At 59.0% G+C, this 18,426-nt stretch overlaps 1 protein-coding gene across 1 annotated transcript in view; it reads right to left on the reverse strand.

Annotated features, from left to right (window-relative positions):
- LOC119108300 (serine/threonine-protein kinase SIK1) overlaps positions 1 to 17,380 on the reverse strand; it is a 43,145-nt gene extending 25,765 nt beyond the window's left edge. The window contains exons 1-2 of the mRNA XM_037231879.1: positions 17,226 to 17,380; positions 555 to 671 (exon numbers count right to left, since the gene is read on the reverse strand). Coding sequence (XP_037087774.1) covers positions 555 to 671; positions 17,226 to 17,348 — 240 coding nt within the window. The 5' untranslated portion in view covers positions 17,349 to 17,380. The remainder of the gene's footprint in view (positions 1 to 554; positions 672 to 17,225) is intronic.
- Between the last annotated feature and the right edge of the window lie 1,046 nt (positions 17,381 to 18,426).

The following is an 18,426-nucleotide window of genomic DNA, read 5'->3' on the forward strand; positions in this document are numbered from 1 at the left end:
TGTTTTTGACATGACTGTTTATTGTGAAGTTAGACTGCAACTGCCGTGACAAAGTTACCGTAACAATGCTGAGACCAGGCCTCCAAGACCACATAGAGCCAAAACCAGAGCAAAAAATCAACCTTGTTCGAAGCCCAGACTAAAGCTAACTTTGCGCATGGTGCAAAGACGAAGGCAAAGTCAGAACCAGCCATGTAAAATTACACGAAACCGAAATCAAACCCAAAGACAGCCGAACACAATGGCTCAAAGTCACATGTCAAGTCCTTGCAGGAAAACTGCGGATTCGCGAAGCCGAAGCCGACGCCAAAGCCGGAGCTAAAGACGACTTCGATTCCATGTCTGATTCAGATATTGCATTTAACCAAGCAGAGGGCAACACCGAAAACCGGCCGTCTCCCCTGAGAATGCCTTCCTTATGAACACCGGACGGGCGCACCGTCTGTTCAAGCGTTTAAAGTAAGCTGGGCCCGTATCCGCGCCAGCGGTGTTGTTTCGGCAGCGCCTGAGGAGGTGGCTGGAGGCAGACTGTTTTCGGACGCACTATGACTCACCTGATACAGTTTGATAATGTTCGGATGGCTTAGCCGCTTCATGATTTCAACCTCCCGGTACACTTTCTTCAAGTTGTCCAGGCTTAAGCTCTTCTTGTCGATGATCTTAATCGCGACCTGTGGAAAAAGGCAGAGCATGAGTACGCGCGCCTCCGAGTGTAGCCAATCGATCGTGAAACGCGTCAAGCCCGTGATGTCCTTACAGTGCTGATACGGCATCCCGAGGCGTCGAGCACGATCAGCCGCCGCACCCATTCCAGGAAGAGAGACGTCGACCAAGCAGCATAATTTGACGGCGTCAAAAGTAAAACGGGACCCATCGATGTGCTCTGGATTTGGAATAGTGATGTCAGCATTTGACGGCGACACTGCTGACCGTTTCCCCCATGCGTATTAAGCCTCTGAGGGGGAAAAATGACTGAAATGTTTGCTCGTTGCAAGGAACCCGAGAGATGAAAGAAATCTGGATGTTTTCAGAATCGGAGTGATGGAGACATTTAATGCCTTCGAAAGATCTAAAGGTAGTGCCTTTTTCATGTAGCGGATAAGAAGTTTCTGATCTGATAACAACATGGATCTTCCAGATACGTGCCTCCCACACGGTACCAGTCTGAGCCGCGCTCAATTCCACCATGTTCAGTGACAGCTCAAGCGCCCACCCTGCGTCCCACGGGTAGGACACAACCCGCGTCATCCCGTCCGACTCAGCCCGCGACGGCTCTAGCCCGTGCGTTTTACTGCAGCCCCCCGGAGGAAGGTGCAGACGAGGCGGGCAGACAGGCGGGGGCAGCGCCGTACCGCGCCGGCGCAGGGGGCGTGCGGACGGCCGGGCCGTCCAACCCGTCTGGGCCCAGCACAGACAGGGGGGGGGGGGGGGGGCCGGGCCGGGCCGCGCCGCCGCCGGGGGCCGGGCGGACGGCCGGGCGGTCCAGCCCGCCTGGGCCCAGCAGACAGACGGGGGCAGCGCCAGGCAGCACCGCCGCCGGGGTGTGCGGACGGCCGGGCGGTCCAGCCCGTCTGGGCCCAACAGCCAGCACTGCCATTGTTTAGTGCTCCGTCTGCGCCCGACAGACCGGAGACAAATGACGCCTCTCTCGCGCGCGCCCGGGCCATGCCGGGCGGGCCTACGACAAGGGGTGCTCTATCCTGAAGTGCCGGAACGGGTCCGGTGCACTACTGCCTGCTGCCCCCTCTGACCTGCAGCCGCACGTGCAGAATGCTCGGCCGGCTGCAGACGGTAACCAACCCACTGCAATGGCCCAGTGCATTATTGAGGCCGAATTTGTTTGGGCCACTGCGGCGAGCTGGTGACGGCAGCGGTCTTCGGCTCGGCTTCTGCAGTCACCTGAACGCCAACGTGGCACAGGTAAGGTGGTCGATAAAGCTACGCTGACTGAAAAGTGGCAAGGTAAGGGCGGCTGCAGAAACCGAAACCAGGCGCCACATATTGACCGTCGTCTTATTGACCGGACGCCGCACTGTTCGCGTGTAAGTGCAGCCCATCTCAGGCCATTGCGCAGTAACGATATTCCGGCAGGCATACGTGGATTGACCTATTACAACGAAACTCCTCCCTGCTGTAGTCATGTGCTGTTCGTGTTTACAAGTAGTCTGGTCTGACAACCCAGTTAGGCGCTTGCGCCATCATTTGGCCTAGCAGCTTATGCAACAACGGATGGGACTAACCCTAATCGAGGAGATGCTCCTCCTGGATAGGCGCGTAACAATCTACATTTTGGATACTGATCTGAGCAGACTGGTGCTGCGGACCCGAGTGGAGGTGAATGGCCCGCTCCGGTCAGGTCCCGTGCACGACTGCAATGCGAGCCCGGCTCGGCTCTCCGAACAATGGCTCCGAACACCGGAGCGCCTGGAGCGCCCTGCCGGCGCCCGCCCGCGGACACGTCCCGCGGCTGTCTTCTGCGCAGCGGAGCCGGCCGTCAGGGGACGGGTGCCGCTCCGCCGGGCTCGGCGGCGGGGTCGTCAGGGCTCGCCGCACCCGACAGTCGGTCGCCGTGGGTGGCACCTGACCGCCAGCTGGGGACCCGGCGACCGGTGGCTCGCCTCATTCGGCTGGGCACGCTCGCCCGCCATGACGGCTGGCATGCATCTGACAGCTGATGGCTGCACATGACGGCTCGTCCAGACTGAGTGACTGACGCCCACCCCGCGGTCGACATCCTCAGGTCGAATCTCCACGGCCGGCCATCTCCTTACGTCAACGGAAGAGGAGCTGCCTGGACATCCCATCCCCGAACTCAGTCCCCCCTCCGTTACCCAGATGCGGTCGCAGCCGGAACGGCCGGTTACTGCCAGACCGACGCGCGTTATCGGTCCAGGGAACGCTGCCACCCTGCGCAGTGGGGTGTCCCACAGTTCACATGGTGCGGTCGTCATGGAGTGTCGGGACTTCAGCAGCTGTTACCGCAAACGTTACTAGCATTATTCTGACATCGGGGATGACGTCATGCCCGCAGGTTACCAACCTTTCGAAGAAGAGGCGTGTCGTTGCATAAACCACCAACAAATTAAGAGACAGCATCAACCTGGCTGCTGGCAATACAAGACAAATTATGAAACTTGGACAAGCCTTAAACTGCAATGAACTGTTCATGAAACGGCTCCCGGCAGCACACAGCAGCGGCGCCTCGTCTGTTTCCGCTCGGCCCGCTGTGCACCCGTTAACCGGTCCCGGCCAATGACGCATTGACTGAGCCCGCTCATGACGTTTGCTTCGTGACCGGTTTGTCGTGCATTCACCGCAAACGCAGCAGTGAGCCACGCTGGCGGGGCACACACTCCACCAGGCACTCGGATGTCTATGGACAACATCACCAGTGGTTGGACGCGAGGCCTCAGGCTGTGAGGCGACAGACACAGGCCTCTGACCTCCTGTCTCTACACCGTCCGCCCGCAGTGTCGTGATAGCGGCATTACACCCTCACACACCAGTCGTCCAGCGCCGGTCGGACGGGGGAGGGGGACATCACGTGGCCGACGACTGATTCTGCTGGCGGCGGATGCTGTGACGTCACGGCGCCGGAATCCCCGGCCGTCCGATCGATCCGGCCGCCGGCGGAGGCCGCGCCGACATCTCGGCCGACCCCGGGGTCCTTACGGGACGGGACCACCCCCAGACCCCGGGTCCTGGCGGAACGGGACCAATTTCGGACCAAGGACCGCTGTTTAATCGACGGTGTTGGCGTCGAGCTACTGGCCCCCAGAGAAGGGTCCACCTCCGGGCCTCGAGGTTCTCCTCACGGTCCGGACAAGGAGTCTTCAGTAGAGGTTGCGTGACTTCGGACGCCGCTGTCAGAACGTTACGTCCTTGTCTTACCTTACATGCCGTCCTTGCAATGCCTGATTCCCCTTGGGACCATGGAAGCCATTCACTAGGACCCCTCCCGTTACAAACACACTGAATGGTACCGCGGCCATTCCTGCGGAAGGCCCAACAACACATTATGGTAAGCCCTTATCATTTTGGCTGAACTTAACCCACCTCTCTGACTTCAACGGCCAGACATGTTGCGCACCCGCTCTACAGCACACTGAGATCCGCTTGAAAGTGACCACAGTCAGCAGCACGTGTGCCCGGTCTTCAAGCGGGTTTCGGACGGTGACGCCGCAAGCTGCTCGGACCGCCAGCGGCGCCGGCGGTGGGGCGGTCAGGGACGGCAGGCGGAGGCCACTGACCGGCGCCTCTCTGCGCCCTGCGCCGGGCGCCAAAGTTACGTCAGCCGAGGTCGACCGGCCCAGACGGGCCCGGCGCGCCAGCCGGGTCCACGAGGAAGCGCCGTCCGCACCGGCCTGACCGGTGGCCACTCCCCTGGGCCACCAGCTGCGTCACCGCAGCCGTCAGCCGGGTCATCGCTGCCACCAGCGCCGCCCGCACCGCAACAGCACACCACATTGTTAGGCCGTTTCTGAACATTCTGACGGTTTCTCAGGCGGGCCCGCGACTGACGCGGTCGTTCCTGAGGTGGATTGCGGCCGAACAGGCTACGCTGTAGCACCAAACTGCCATCCGGTGGCCTCCGCGCCGGTCGTCGGTCGCGCGTGGGACACGATATGGCCCAGCAGATACTTCAGGCACCAGACGTGTAGGACGGCGTTCAGACGGGTACCGGACAGCGGACATCGCCGCCGGTCAGGTACCGTGCAGAGCACCCGTCTGTCCGGAGACACGGACCAGCTGGCGCCCTACACATTCGCCGCCCCCCCCCCCCCCCCTCCTGACCTCGAAACAGCCTAGACTGCCTTGGCCACACTCCCCTAGCGGTCAAGCACCCGCTGGCCGTCTCTGCGGCCGGGTAACGTCGGGCGCGCGGGAGCAGCACCGGCGGCTCGGCAACACGCCGCTATCGCCGCCCGACCCCCGCTGTTGGCAGCCGCCGCGGCGCGCGGTGCCCGTCCGCCGCCCGATATTGACGATCGTGTGACGTCAGCAGCGGCCGTGCGTCAGCGGCCGTCGGCTCTCGGTCGGGGTCGCCGCAAGAGGCCGCCGCCGCCAGGGTCAACAGCCAGCGGCGCTCGGCGTCCGACACGGCGCGGCCGGCGCCGGCGCCGGCGCCCAGCCTCGCCAGCTGCCGTCGGCTCCCCGCCACGGCCAGCGTACGGTGCGGCGACGCGCTTCGCTTTGCTGAGTGTCCACCCGATGTGCGTGAGGAAAATGTAAAACTAATGGGAGGGCAGCCCCATACATTTTGCACAGCGTTGGATCGGTCGTTTGAAGTTAACCTTAACTGACCACAATCTGTGTACCGGTAGCGGTCCACCAATCGGAGCGGCCTGGACGAAATCGAATCGCATTTTTTTGCGCATCCACGAGCTTTTCCACATCCGACAAGGTGGGAATGACCGACTGCACTGCTGCCTGTCACGAGGTATGCTGACCTGACCTGACCTGACCTGACCCAGGCCCAGCCGAGCTATACCGCAGCATTGTGCGGCACATAAAGGACTCCGCAATTCTGTCTGGATAAAAGGGTGAAGGCAGAATCGTTCGTTGAACTGGACGGTACGACTTGGGTGATGGGTTCAGGGTACGCGCAATAAGCTATGCTTAACAGGAACTCTGAACTCAAAGACACCCACACAAACCAATTGAAATAAATTTGCTTACAAAGACCCTGACTTGACTTGTGTTCGATTCAATTCATATTAAGAACTAAATCGAGGATGACAAGAATTAAGCGAATCGAGCTCGACTCCAGTAATTGTATATTTACGCGGTTCAGAATCAGGATTGGCTTGTTTCTTATCAGTTCAGTAGCTTAAGTACGTCTGAGTGAGCTTGCTTTCCTGCTCATTCACAAGTGCCAACGAGGAGCAGCGTTCATTTCATGCTAGAACAGTAAGAGCCTATTTCAGTGTTGGAGGGGCCGAAGTGTGCGGGACGCGTCGGTCCGGCTCGGCTTCCGTCGCCGCGTCGGCTGGGGATGGGGGGAGCCAGGTGTGCGGGACACGTCGGTCCGGCTCGGCTTCCGTTGCCGCGTCGGCCCGGGATGGAGGAGCCAGGTGGGCGGGACGCATCAGTCCGGCACGGCTTCCGTCGCCGCGTCGGCCCGGGATGAAGGAGCCAGGTGTGCGGGACACGGCGGTCCGGCTCGGCTTCCGTCGCCACGTCGGCCCGGGATGGGGAGCCAGCTGGGCGACAGCCGACCTACGGCCGGACGAGCACGACACGGGGCGGGACGAGCATTCAGCGCCTGCTGTTAGGAGGCGCGCGCTATCCGCACCGATCGAACAACTCACAAGACGGCGTGCTCGTCACGGCAGCTGGCATGTCCGCTCTCCATCGATTACCATAAATAAAAGCAGCAGGCGGCGCGCGAACTGCGTCGACTTGGACGGCGGCGGCCGGGCAGGCACGGGCACGGCACCGCGGGCGAGCACTTCAGCAGCGGTGGCTAATTGAATATCCCCGACCTGTACACGCCGCTCGCATCAGGAATGCCCGTTGTTCGGACTGCGGCTGCTGGCGAGACGCCCGCTCGGCAACACTAATGATGGCGCCGGCTGCCGCCCACGTCTCGCCTGCCCGTGACGTCACGGCCGGGACGTGACGTGGCCGCCGCACGACCTCGTCCGTCCATGTCTCCAGTGATGTAACACGGCCGCCGACAAAAGCCGGTCGCGCCGCGGGCCGAGCACGGCGCGTTCGTCGCCCGGCGTCCGGCCACCAGCCGAGCAGCGGACAACAGCTCAGCAGCGGTGACTTATTGAACATCCTCGCGCATTTAACGTCTTATTTGCTCACGTCAATGGGCTTGGGGGGAAACGACCCACCTCTGGGCCGGTAAGCAGACACGCCCCCACTGTTTTCCGCACGTGGTCATGGGCGGTCGCTCAGCCAGCTGATCTGGGCCGACTCCACAGCCCCCTATGGGCAGTTCCGATGGAAATGTTATTCAACGGAGGCTGAGTCAGCAAGCTGCGCGCAGGTATTTGCTTCATTAACCTCTGAATGCCGGTGACGCCACCGCCCCGTTCTATGTCCCTCCCACCCCTCTGTGAGGACACCAGCTGGTGTTTCGTGCACCGTGCACACACCGTCGGCCGGGTAATCCGCGCCGCCCGCGCGGCGAAGCTAACCCCTGCGGGGTCACGACCCGCTGACCTTACGCCCAACCGGCCTGCGATGGCGGCGACCGACAGAAATAGAGCAGCCCCAACGACAGCTTATTCGGCTGTGCTTTACGGCCAGGGCTCGGGGCATAGGCCTGTGGGCACCAGAAAGAGACACCACCTTTTACAGATTATTTCTCACGTCTTTTAAAGGGCACCGGAACTGTGTTGATGGTCGAAACTATCACAGCGGCGGTGTCTCGAGCCTATCCGCGAGTGGGCAGACACTGCTATAATGGCGAGGGGTGGGGGAGCATCCAACAGATTGGGCCCGTCGCCAGGCCAAAGAGGCCGCTTCATGCATAGCGACCTATCACGCATGTAACCCCACGGCATTCGTGCTTCTTCCAGGCATGTCGTAGTGCACCTGGTTTTATGGAGGGCAGGGAGGCGCCATGGGCTGTTCGAAGGCATTTATGGAAGCGCTGCTGTGCTAAGTGAACCATGTGCTGTTCAGAGGGGGCAGGCCAGCATGCATCGCGGGTTTGCACCGTGGTGGAGGGGGGGGGGGGGGGCGGGCGCTCAGGCTGAGCGGTTTCCTATACATTACAGTCTTGCTTAAGCCTATGATTGGTTCTGTAGTGCAGTACTAAATAATGCAGCATGGCTGTCCGCTGAACACTGATTGGGGCGAGCTTATTAATGCTTCCTGCTGTACAGGACCGAAGTACATTTCTCCAAAGGGCACGTGAGCTAAGCTTGTAAGTGGAAATAAACGACAATGACAATGAATAATAAATATAATGGAAATAGCAAAATGATGGAAATAACCTTGGCTTTGGAAATTAGTACGGAGGGATCATGAAGCACATGCTGAATCCTATGGTTTCGGTGCAATGCCGCCATTCATATAGTTCCATAAAACCCACCCAAAATGTTCGCATTACTGATCCCTATATTACTGGGTCGTTCTCTCGACCAGCGCAAGACCCTCCTCTAAGTCGCAATAGGAGTCGGCCCCAATCATGAAAGAGACCACCTCTTAGTCTAAAGAGTGCTTATTAAAGAGTGATTACCATACTGCATCACAACCATGCAGATTATAACGGGAGCCTTCTGCCCTATGGTGGACCACAGCCATTCACGATCTCTACAGCACAGTGACAACACCTCCTGTTACAAAATCAAGACCTGTCGTTGTACGGTGGCTGTACAGTATTCCAATAATCTGCTTGACCAGACCGTCCGTTACAACCAGGTGGAGGCCATCACGCAGTGATATCATAGGCCTCCCGCCGCGCCCTGGCCTTCATTTCCCCAGCATCACTGAAGCTCCCGCTTGACCAGACCGTCCGTTACACCAGGTGGAGGCCATCACGCAGTGATATCATAGGCCTCCCGCCGCGCCCTGGCCTTCATTTTCCCAGCATCACTGAGGCTCCCTCCCACTTATGACAGGGACTTCTGCGGCACAACCATTCCAGCCATACCCGATCCTTTCGTAAACTGAGGACTCCTCTCAAGTTGACCATTACTTTACATTGTTCGTGATGACCGGTATCTTGGTCGCATCGCTGCCGCTGGATAAGCAATCACACATATAGCTTCCGAGGTGCCTCATTACATTCCGGAATGGGCAAAAACTATGTCATTTCATCTCAAGGCGTGGGGAAGGGGGAGGGGGCGCTCATCTCGCTCATCCGGTGGCGCCACCCCTCAGCTATTACATACTCCCTGGGCATAAGCACGCGCCCGGGTGGCCGGTTGGACACCCTTCGCTCGGGTGGGGGTCAATTTGACCCCTCCCCTGAGATCTCAGGAACTAAGAGAGCTGGAAATACCAAATTTACAGGGTGTATTGGCCTGCACGTGAACTCACTTAGGTCGAAGTTTGAGGTGCCTTGGTCATGACCTTCGGGTAAAATAAGGTCAAACAAAGTCAATTCCAGGTTGGTCGCCAAAGGACCCCTAGAACCTGGAGTTGATCTTGATAGAACCTTGAAGTTCTTTACCTTGGTCTGACATTTATACTTGACCCTAGGCCAATGTAATTCCTTCATTCGATTGTTGTGTTGCTTAGGAAAGCATCTCAGAGATGTATGACTGACGTCTAACATTCCGTTGTTGGATCAGATTGAACGATTCCCTAGGCGTTGTCCTCGCCGAAACCATGGCCTGACTTTGATCTGCCATAGCTCAGCGACCTTATAAGGTACATCTAAATTTTGGCACCAGATGATTCACCATTCAATTGTGCATGAGTATGCAAAATTTGCCGCGGCTGCGCAGCGCCTTTCGGAAACCATCCCAGAAAAACCCTTGGGGGGGGCCGTCACTTTGACCTCCACCCGAGCGCGTCTTAACGGGGACCGTACACGGCTGGCATGTTCTGACAGATGTCAGCACCGACGTGGCCGCCGACCATACCACTGGGTCATGGCGTGACTGGTGACCATGACCTTGGCCTGTGATGTGACAGCCGACGGTCGCATTCACCCCGGACATGACCACCGGCAGCCATACTCGTCCGCCCATTACATGACCATGGGCTGCCACACTCGTCCGTCCATTACATGACCATCGACTGCCACACTCGTTCGTCTGTTACATGACCACCGGCTGCCACACTCGTCCGTCCATTAAATGGCCATGGGCTGCCACACTCGTCCGTCCGTTACACGACCATGGGGTGCCATACTCGTCCGTCCGTTGCATGACCGTGGGCTGCCAAACTCGTACGTCTGTTACATGACCATGGTCTGACACATTCGCCCCACGCATTCGGCGCACGGCTCGACGATCTAGGTCAGCCAGCTCTCTACCCGGTCAGACGATCGCAGCCGGTCCCACCAGCTCCGAGTGTTTGAAATGAGAGAGGATTAGATGCCAGGGGCCGAGATTCCACTCGTTTCTCGGTCGATGACCTCCTTTTCAGCCGGGAACACCGTGCTGACGAGTCCAAGGCGCCCATGGCAGGTAGGCGTCGCCCAAGGCAGACTCATTGTACGGACCTCGGACGGGAGAAGCCAGCCGAGCTCATCATGGCCATATGGCAGGGGGCCAGCGTGATCATGACAGGTACTCGGAGGTTAAAACCACCACTGATCCTGCCAGTCATGGAAGGGTTCAGACTAACCTGGCAGGCTGTGAGAGGCTAGAAAGCCGATAATGACCGGACGCGCCGAGGTCAGAACATCTGACCCCGATACCCAGCCATGGTCCAACCTGGCATAGGTCAGAACGACCGTCTCCGACAGTCAGCCACAGAGGTCAGGACATCCGTCCCCGACAGTCAACTAGAGGTCGGGACATCCGATCTCGACAGCCAGTCGATGTCAGGACATCCTATCTCGACAGCCAGTCGAGATCAGGACATCCGATCTCGACAGCCAGTCGAGGTCAAGACATCCGATCTCGACAGTCAGCCAGAGGTCAAGCATCCGATCCCGACAGCCAGTCGAGGCCAGGACATCCGATCCCGACAGCCAGCCGAGGTCAGGACATCCGATCTCGACAGCCAGCCGAGGTCAGGACATCCGATCTCGACAGTCAGTCAGAGGTCAGTACCCACGGCTTATTCAGGACTCACGGGCTCTGAAAGTCGGCACGCGGTGAGCCGTCCGGGCCCGTGCGCCCGTCCAGGCCGGGATGTCACCAGCCCTCGATCCCCGCCGCGGGCCACCCGGTGACCAACAGGACAGTCCGGCGCCCTCACCGCTGTCCTTCAGACGAGGCGCCACGTGGCAGTCCTGCGAGGCGCGTCGACCGGCTACAGCCGCCATGCCCCTGAACCACGCCACGGCCGCGAACCAACAGCCCCTGAACAGCCTGCCTCAGACAGACTCCCGCCTCATTCGTGAAGCAGCGACAGCCACCGGCGCGCGTCGCCGCCTCGGTGGCTGTATCATTTTGTACCGAATTCTCCCAAGAGCTCCGCCGTTAAAGTGTAGCCCCGACATTTCAATTGGCTGTGAGTGCGACACCGATGTAAACAGGTGACGCGCGTCCGACGGAATCAGAAGCAGCAGCGGACGCCACGTGTGAGCCCCAGCCGGCCGTGGCGACAGTGGGTGCCACGCCCTCGCCGTGTCCGTTCGCTCAGCAATGACAGGCCCCACATTAACTGCAGTAGCACCGGTTCACCAGCAGCGAAACTGCGGCGTTCGACGGTGAAGAGGAAGCCGGGGCGCGACGAGGCTTTCGTGACCGGTCACTGTAGGGAGCGGGCGGAGGGCGTGCGCCCAGCGCAGCCGACTCCGGACTCCGGACCCGGATCGCCGCTCATACTTCAGGGCCGGCGGGGGTCAGCTCCGCTCCAATGAAGCACGCCTCCGGCCCCGTCCCGGCTGGACTCAGCGGAGCGTGCGATCCTCAGAGCGCCGGCTTTTCCATCTCCACGCTAGGCGAACACCAGGAGAGAACGACACGCGGCGGCTCTGCGGTTTGAACCCGGGGTCGCCAGACGGCCAGCCGGGCCGGGCGGCCTCACCGCAGCAGCTCCGCACTTACTATCATGCCTCGGTACCGTGCATTTCAACGCGGGTGCCTGTTACTCCATGCGCCGAGATACAAATGGAGCCGCCGCGTCAGCAGCGTCGCTCGATGACGACGCACAGCTCCATCTTTGCCATGGCAACGGACGGCTGCCAGCTGTTTGGGCGGGGCTCAGCCCACGCCAGCGCAGCTTCTGCTGCCGCCGTGACGGACCTCCGGGCACGCGCCGGGCCGGGAGGCCGGGGGACCTGTGGCAGGCCGGGCCGCGGGTCGCACCACGCCGGCCGCGTTCAGCTGTCCGACATGACAACGCGCTGGAGGGCGGGGCTCCCAGCCACGTACACGCAGATGAAGTGGTCGACGGTGCACGGACCCCGACCTTCGCTGCTCACATGCCCAATCTGCAGGCCCCTAACCCGTGTCCGCCAGCCCGCGTCGGTGGTGCGTATCTACCGGCCGTTGCACGCTGGCCGGGCACTGCTGGCCTGTGTCTGCTGGCCTGCATTTACCAGCCGCCACATCTGCCATCCTGCACCGGTCACGCTGTGGCCGCCGTCCCCTGTCGAGGGCCCAGCCGTGGCCGCGGGCTCCACCGCCGGCGGCCGGCGCGGTCGGGTGTCCCGCTCCGGAGGCACGGCCGGTCTTGTTTCCGATCACGCGCCGTGCAGCCGTGTCAGCTATCACGGCCGCACCAGTCGATATGGGCGGGCGGATGCTGGCGCCGTGGTACAGGTGGCCCCAGTGCCCGCTGCGTCGACGACCGCTGACGCAACTCGGAATAGATTAAGCGGATGCTCTCCACAAAAACTGAGATACTCCCAGAAAGAGTTTGTTCAAGGCGGTAGAAGTGCAATGGTGGCAGTGCCTTACTGATAGGGCTTCTTCATCCGCACGAAATCACCTTCCACAACGCGCGACGATGCCACCGACTACTCAATGTTGAATCAGCTGGCACAGCGGTGTCCGTCTCTAAGACGCAGTGAGCTAGAATCGCTTTTGAACTAGGGTGGGAGTGAAAAATTTCAGCACAAAAAGACCGTAAAGAGTGACAAATTCAATTCACAAACGATGGAAGGTATGGGCTAGTGAGAGATGCTTCAACAAACAACGACATGTCAAGTTGGTATAGACGTAATATCATAAACCTGTCAAAACTGTTTTGTTTTGTAAACACCTCAGGCCATTAAAGTGAAACAGAATACATTAAAGCATAGTAATTTCATGACAGTGTAATGAACATAACAAAACTATGAAACACCAAAAATTTCATGAAGCACTTTGCACTTCCCTTCCACGGCATTTTTTAACACAAAAAAGTGAAGGAATTCAACAACAAAACAACAACAGAAAATTCAACAAGCATAAAACACTCAGACCCAAAAAAACTTGGACTCCTCCACATCAGCCCATCACCAAGTCAGACACAATAGGCGTACCTCTGGCCTCCGTTAAAATGGGGTCAGGGAAAACAAACATTACGTCATTGTTTCTTACAAAATACCAATGCTTATTTCCATGGAAGTAGCCTAGCTATGCCTCACCCAAAGAGGCCTTACCTCATCTCATCCTGTCTAACCTGTTCGTATCACAGCAGCATTCGTGAGTCACTGATTCTTGCACAATTCCTATTGCCACTTGCCACGCAATTAACCACTTAGCCTGCCTTGGAGAAGCCCATATGCTGAACCTCGTCACAGCCTCGTCACAGCCTCGTCACAGTCCACGCAGCGCATGCGTCATGCGGGCGTTGTGTCCCTTCCGCTCACACGCACAACCTCAACGGCGAGCCCAGCTCCGTGCCGCAGGGCAGGTGCCTACGCCACAACTGTGCGCGCATGGAATAGGATGTCTTCGGGGTGGATCCTTTCCTTCATTCGCGGCGCAGCATGATAAGTCAACTGCAGGTTCTACATTTGATGAAGGGAGTTGGAGCGTGAGGTCTTTCCAAATAAAACATTATTAAACGGAACACATATTGCCTCCATGAGGCCATACCTAATGCGTGGAAAACTCCCCATGAAAATGTCGTATCATAATGCAGCAAATGTAAGTGTGTCACCGAAGGAAGCCAAAAGCGTAGCTCCCTCGCATGACACCTGTTAGCATAGCCATAAATGGTGCCGGACCTGGCGAGGCGGGTAGATCTGCGACACCCTGCCGCAGCCCCGGTCAGCCCCGGTCGCCGGGATTCGTGCAGTGTTCAACATGGCCGACGCTGCCCCGTCCGGGCGGCGACACGGCATGCAGCTGAGACGGCACGGAGGCGCGTGCCGGGCACGGTCACGCGTCCCTATGACGGCACGTGGCATCATCTGCTGAACAACCTGCTGAACGTGGCATCATCTGCATCATCTGCTGAACTGCACCGTTCAGCCGGCCCAGCAGCATGCCCAGGGATGACGCGCCGCGGCGCGGGCCGGCCGAGCTTTACCAGCGGGCCATCCGGCACCGAGCCTGCCCTTCGATGAGCTCAGGTGACCCGGCGAGCCCTTCGGTGGGGTCAGATGACCCGGCGAGCCCTTCGGTGGGGTCAGGTGACCCCGCGAGCCCTTCGGTGGGGTCAGATGACCCGGACAGCCTGCCCTCTCCGCCATATGGCCCGAACAGCCTGAACGCCGCCAGATGACCCGGACAGTCCTGAACTCCCCGCAGATGGCCCGAACAGCCCCGATCCCGCCGCCATATGACCCGAACAGCCTGAACGCCGCCGCCAGATGACCTGAACAGCCCCGATCCCACCGCCAGATGACCCCGACAGCCCCGACCCCACCGCCAGATGACCCCGACAGCCCCCAACCGCCGCCAGATGACCTGAAGGGTCCCGACCCGCTGCCAGATGACCCCGACAGCCCCGACACCGCCGACAAATGACCCGAACAGCCCCGACCCCGCCGCCAGATGGCCTGGACAGCACAGACCTGCCCGCCAGTTGACCCGAAGGGCCGCCTCTCCGCCGCCGCCACATGACCCGAACAGCCCCAACCCCGCTGCCAGATGACCCGGACAGCCCGACTCCGCCGCCAAATGACCCCGACAGTCCCAACGCAGCCGCTTGGCCTGGCGCTCGATCCGACAGTGCGTGGGTGCGTGACGCCTACCGGTGCCTTCGCAGACCGCCTTCGGGGCGAGCGAGCTTGTTTGCCAATGGTCCGCTGGGAACGCGTGTTACAGTGACGTCACGACCAGGGCGGTGTTGATCTAAGCAGTGCGTCAGTGACACATTTGCACCGAAATTATTTCTTTTCAGGATGACATGTTGAACGAGATATTTAAAAGGTTTGTGTCTGAGATCTTTGACGAGAAGAAGTGCATCTTGCGAGAATGGACAATGGCAAGAAAAGTTGGTTAGGCAAATATAAAATCAAACAAGCACGATTTTGCACGAAATTGCACGAGCATTCTACGATCATGACTTCCATTCGTCCAAACGGCACCTTTCATTGGGAAAGCCCGTATACAAGTGGCCACTACAGTAAATGTTGACGTGTCTGTTGCCTTACCCCCAACTCCGCATTTTCCAAGGCGACTGCTGGACGCCTTTGGCCCATATTCACTTGGATAATGTGATTGGCACGTGCGTTTACCGAGCCAAATGGTCCACCGCAGTCAGAGTTTGCTGATGTAAAGGTCATGACCTAACGCTCTGATACTTCTGCACGCTCTGCTTGGCAAGAGCAGCAGACAGCTTTTATATGTTACCAGTCAGCTAAGACAACTTGGTGGTCGTTTCCTTTCGTATCGCGTTTTCAACAGCATTAACACGACACAACATTTTGAGGGAAAATGGTTACCATTGCTTGAATGTTCCTGCACCTTTATCGCTTTAACCACCAGATGGGGTGGATGAGAAACGTAAGAATGGCCTAGACCGACTTTGAAAAGGCGACATGGCCCGTTTCCTTGGAGACCTGCGCCGAGCCTGTCTGATTGGCGGTGTTAAAATGGCTGCGTCATTTGAACAGAGTTCACTCGCCTCATCAACTCCCTTCGCCGCAAGTTTGTATTTGAACTCCGGTCAGCGTAATTTGGCGTCAATTCCAAACTAGCGTCTAATATAGGCGGGTCAATCATTTGGAGCTGTCAGCATGGTCGGTAAGTGTGGGCGATGGAGCTGTCAGCTTGGTCGGTAAGTACAGGTGATGGAACTGTCAGCTTAGTCGGCAAGTACAGGTGATGGAGCTGCCAGCTTGGTCGGCAGGTACAGGGGATGGAACTGTCAGCATGGTCGGCAAGTACAGGTGATGGAACTATTAGCTTGGTCCATAAGAACGGGTGATGGAGCTGTCAGCATGGTCGGCAAGTACAGGTGATGGAGCTGTCAGCTTAGTCGGCAAGTACAGGTGATGGAGCTGTCAGCTTGGTCGGCAGGTACAGGGGATGAAACTGTCAGCATGGTCGGCAAGTACAGGTGATGGAACTATTAGCTTGGTCCATAAGTACGGGTGATGGAGCTGTCAGCATGGTCGGCAAGTACAGGTGATGGAGCTTTCAGCTTGGTCGGCAGGTACAGGGGATGGAACTGTCAGCATGGTCGGCAAGTACAGGTGATGGAGCTGTCAGCTTGGTCGGCAAGTACAGGTGATGGAGCTGTCAGCTTGGTCGGCAAGTACAGGTGATGGAACTGTGAGCTTGGTCGGCAGGTACACGTGATCTACTGTCATCAGGGACGAACACGTGTGGCAACACGATGGCCCGGCCCTCTCCGCCCATTCGTGATAATCACGCATCCTGGGCGCGTTACACCAGCCTGCTACGACCATGACTTGCAGCTGGAAGAGCCAGTTGGGGAAACGGCACGCGACGGATCGGAAAACGGCCGGGACAGCCAATCTCACTACGCTAAGCCGGCCCAGCCAGGTCTGCGGGCCCCCACCTGGCCTGGCAGACGGGTGGCTGGCGGAGTCTCAGCTGCCTCCAAGTGCACATCCGCTGGAGGGGCCACGTCCGGGAAGGCCAATGTTTGGTCCGTGCATGCAGCGACGCCGTGACAAGACAGGCGCACTCAGAGCTGGACGGCAGCCTTGACCACCGGGGCCGCAGCGTCCTGACAGCCGGCGCAGCCGTACTACAGCACCCTCGGACCGGCCATCGCCCCTTGTCGCCAAGCCCCCCGAGACACAGCATCGCCATGACTTGCCAGGCTATCCTCTCAGCCGCCCGGCCACAAACTGAGGCAGGCTGACCGTCACCAGACGCCGCATGTGGGCTGAGACGGTCTCGGGCGGAACGTCGTGGGGCCGCGGAAGAGTTCCTGGACTCGCGAACCGCCCAGACCGACTGACGCTCGACGTCCCGTTGACCTCACACGGAGCAGTGCGGGCCCAAACGCCTCGAATAGCCCACAGGCGACCACCCGGCGCACAGGTGAGGCTCGGACGCACAGCACACCGAACTGCCACCGGGGTGCCGTACCGGCGCGAGCGGAGGGAACCGGCGCGTGGCTCTGTTGCCGGACACCCAGCCGAGGAGCATCAACGCTCAGAGAGACGAGCTCAGCAAGCTCCTCTCTCCCCGACTCCTGGAATCCGGCGGGCCGAACAAAGGGGGCGGTCGCCTGACAAAGGAGGGTAGGGACACCCTAGCGGCGGCGTCCAAGCACGCACCCACCTCCGTTTTGGTAATCCTGTGCCGGGCGAGCTTGACCACGGCGAAGTTACCCTTGCCGATGGTCTTCTCAATGTCGTAGAAGCCCACACGCACTGGCTGAGTGGTCTTCACACTCATGACCATAGTTTTCGCGGGCTGTGAGGCGTCCCCGCATGCCACCCGCGCGCGCGCGGAGCCGACTGCCGGCCACGACCGGACGGACCAACACGATCGGAACAGCTGCCGTGACGTCACCGCTGACGTCACGTGACGTCAGAGGCAGCACGCAGCGCCCGACTTTTGTCACGCCGCCGCGCCCACGGTCCGGTGGCGGGCGGGACGCCCGCGAGCCGGTGCCGTCCGGTGCAGCTGCTGCCGGCGTGGGCAGGGGACGCCGGCCTGGCACGGACGTGACAATATTGGGCCACGGACAGAGAGCAGCCGGCTGAAGAAGGGGGGGGGGGAGGGGGGCTCTGTCTGGAGGGAGGGAGGATTTACCGGCGGCCCGCGGAACGGCCCTTGTTTTGTACGTAGCCTCAGCGCGGCGCGATACCAGCGAATAATAGCGCATGGGTGTCGATTTCTCAAATTGGATTGGGAGGCCATATATCGAAGCCGCCAGAAAGCTCGAGCTCGAAGAGCAGGAAGAATCCTCGGATTTCACTGACTATTATTTCGAGCATTCTCATGTTTGCTTGACACTTTCCTTGTTCTCAGTCAGTGGTGCACGCAGCTGCGGGTAATCCCTGGTGGGGGCCGTTAGGGTATCACTTCCTTCAAACGGTTGGGGGCTAACCCAATAAAGTTGGCCTAACCCAAACCAAATTTTGGATTTCCGTCCGAATTTAGACCACTTTAATTTGCGTCCCTTATGCCAAAATTACGATGAAAAATATATGTTTGTTTGCTTCCTTTTTTCCTTTCGGTGCTAAGGAATAACTTCCTATGTTCAGCTACTCTGGTGGTCACAATGATGAAATATGACCTTTTGTTGAACAGTTGATTCGAGCGCTTTGAATGGATGGATTTCTGGGATCAGAGCTCACACTAGGCAATGCTTGTTGTGTGAACTGTGACCCGTACCATGCCATTGTGCCACTCCAGGTCAACGGGAGTATTTGGTGGCAAATGTTTCAAGTGTCGCAATACTCGACACGGCCCGCCTTCCCTTTTGACCTCACTTGACCTTCAGCGCGACCGCTGCCACAGGTTGCAGGTCATA

The sequence above is a fragment of the Pollicipes pollicipes genome, unplaced genomic scaffold (assembly GCF_011947565.3).
Source record: "Pollicipes pollicipes isolate AB1234 unplaced genomic scaffold, Ppol_2.1 Scaffold_2555;HRSCAF=2994_pilon_pilon_pilon, whole genome shotgun sequence".
Lineage (NCBI taxonomy): Eukaryota > Metazoa > Arthropoda > Thecostraca > Pollicipedomorpha > Pollicipedidae > Pollicipes > Pollicipes pollicipes.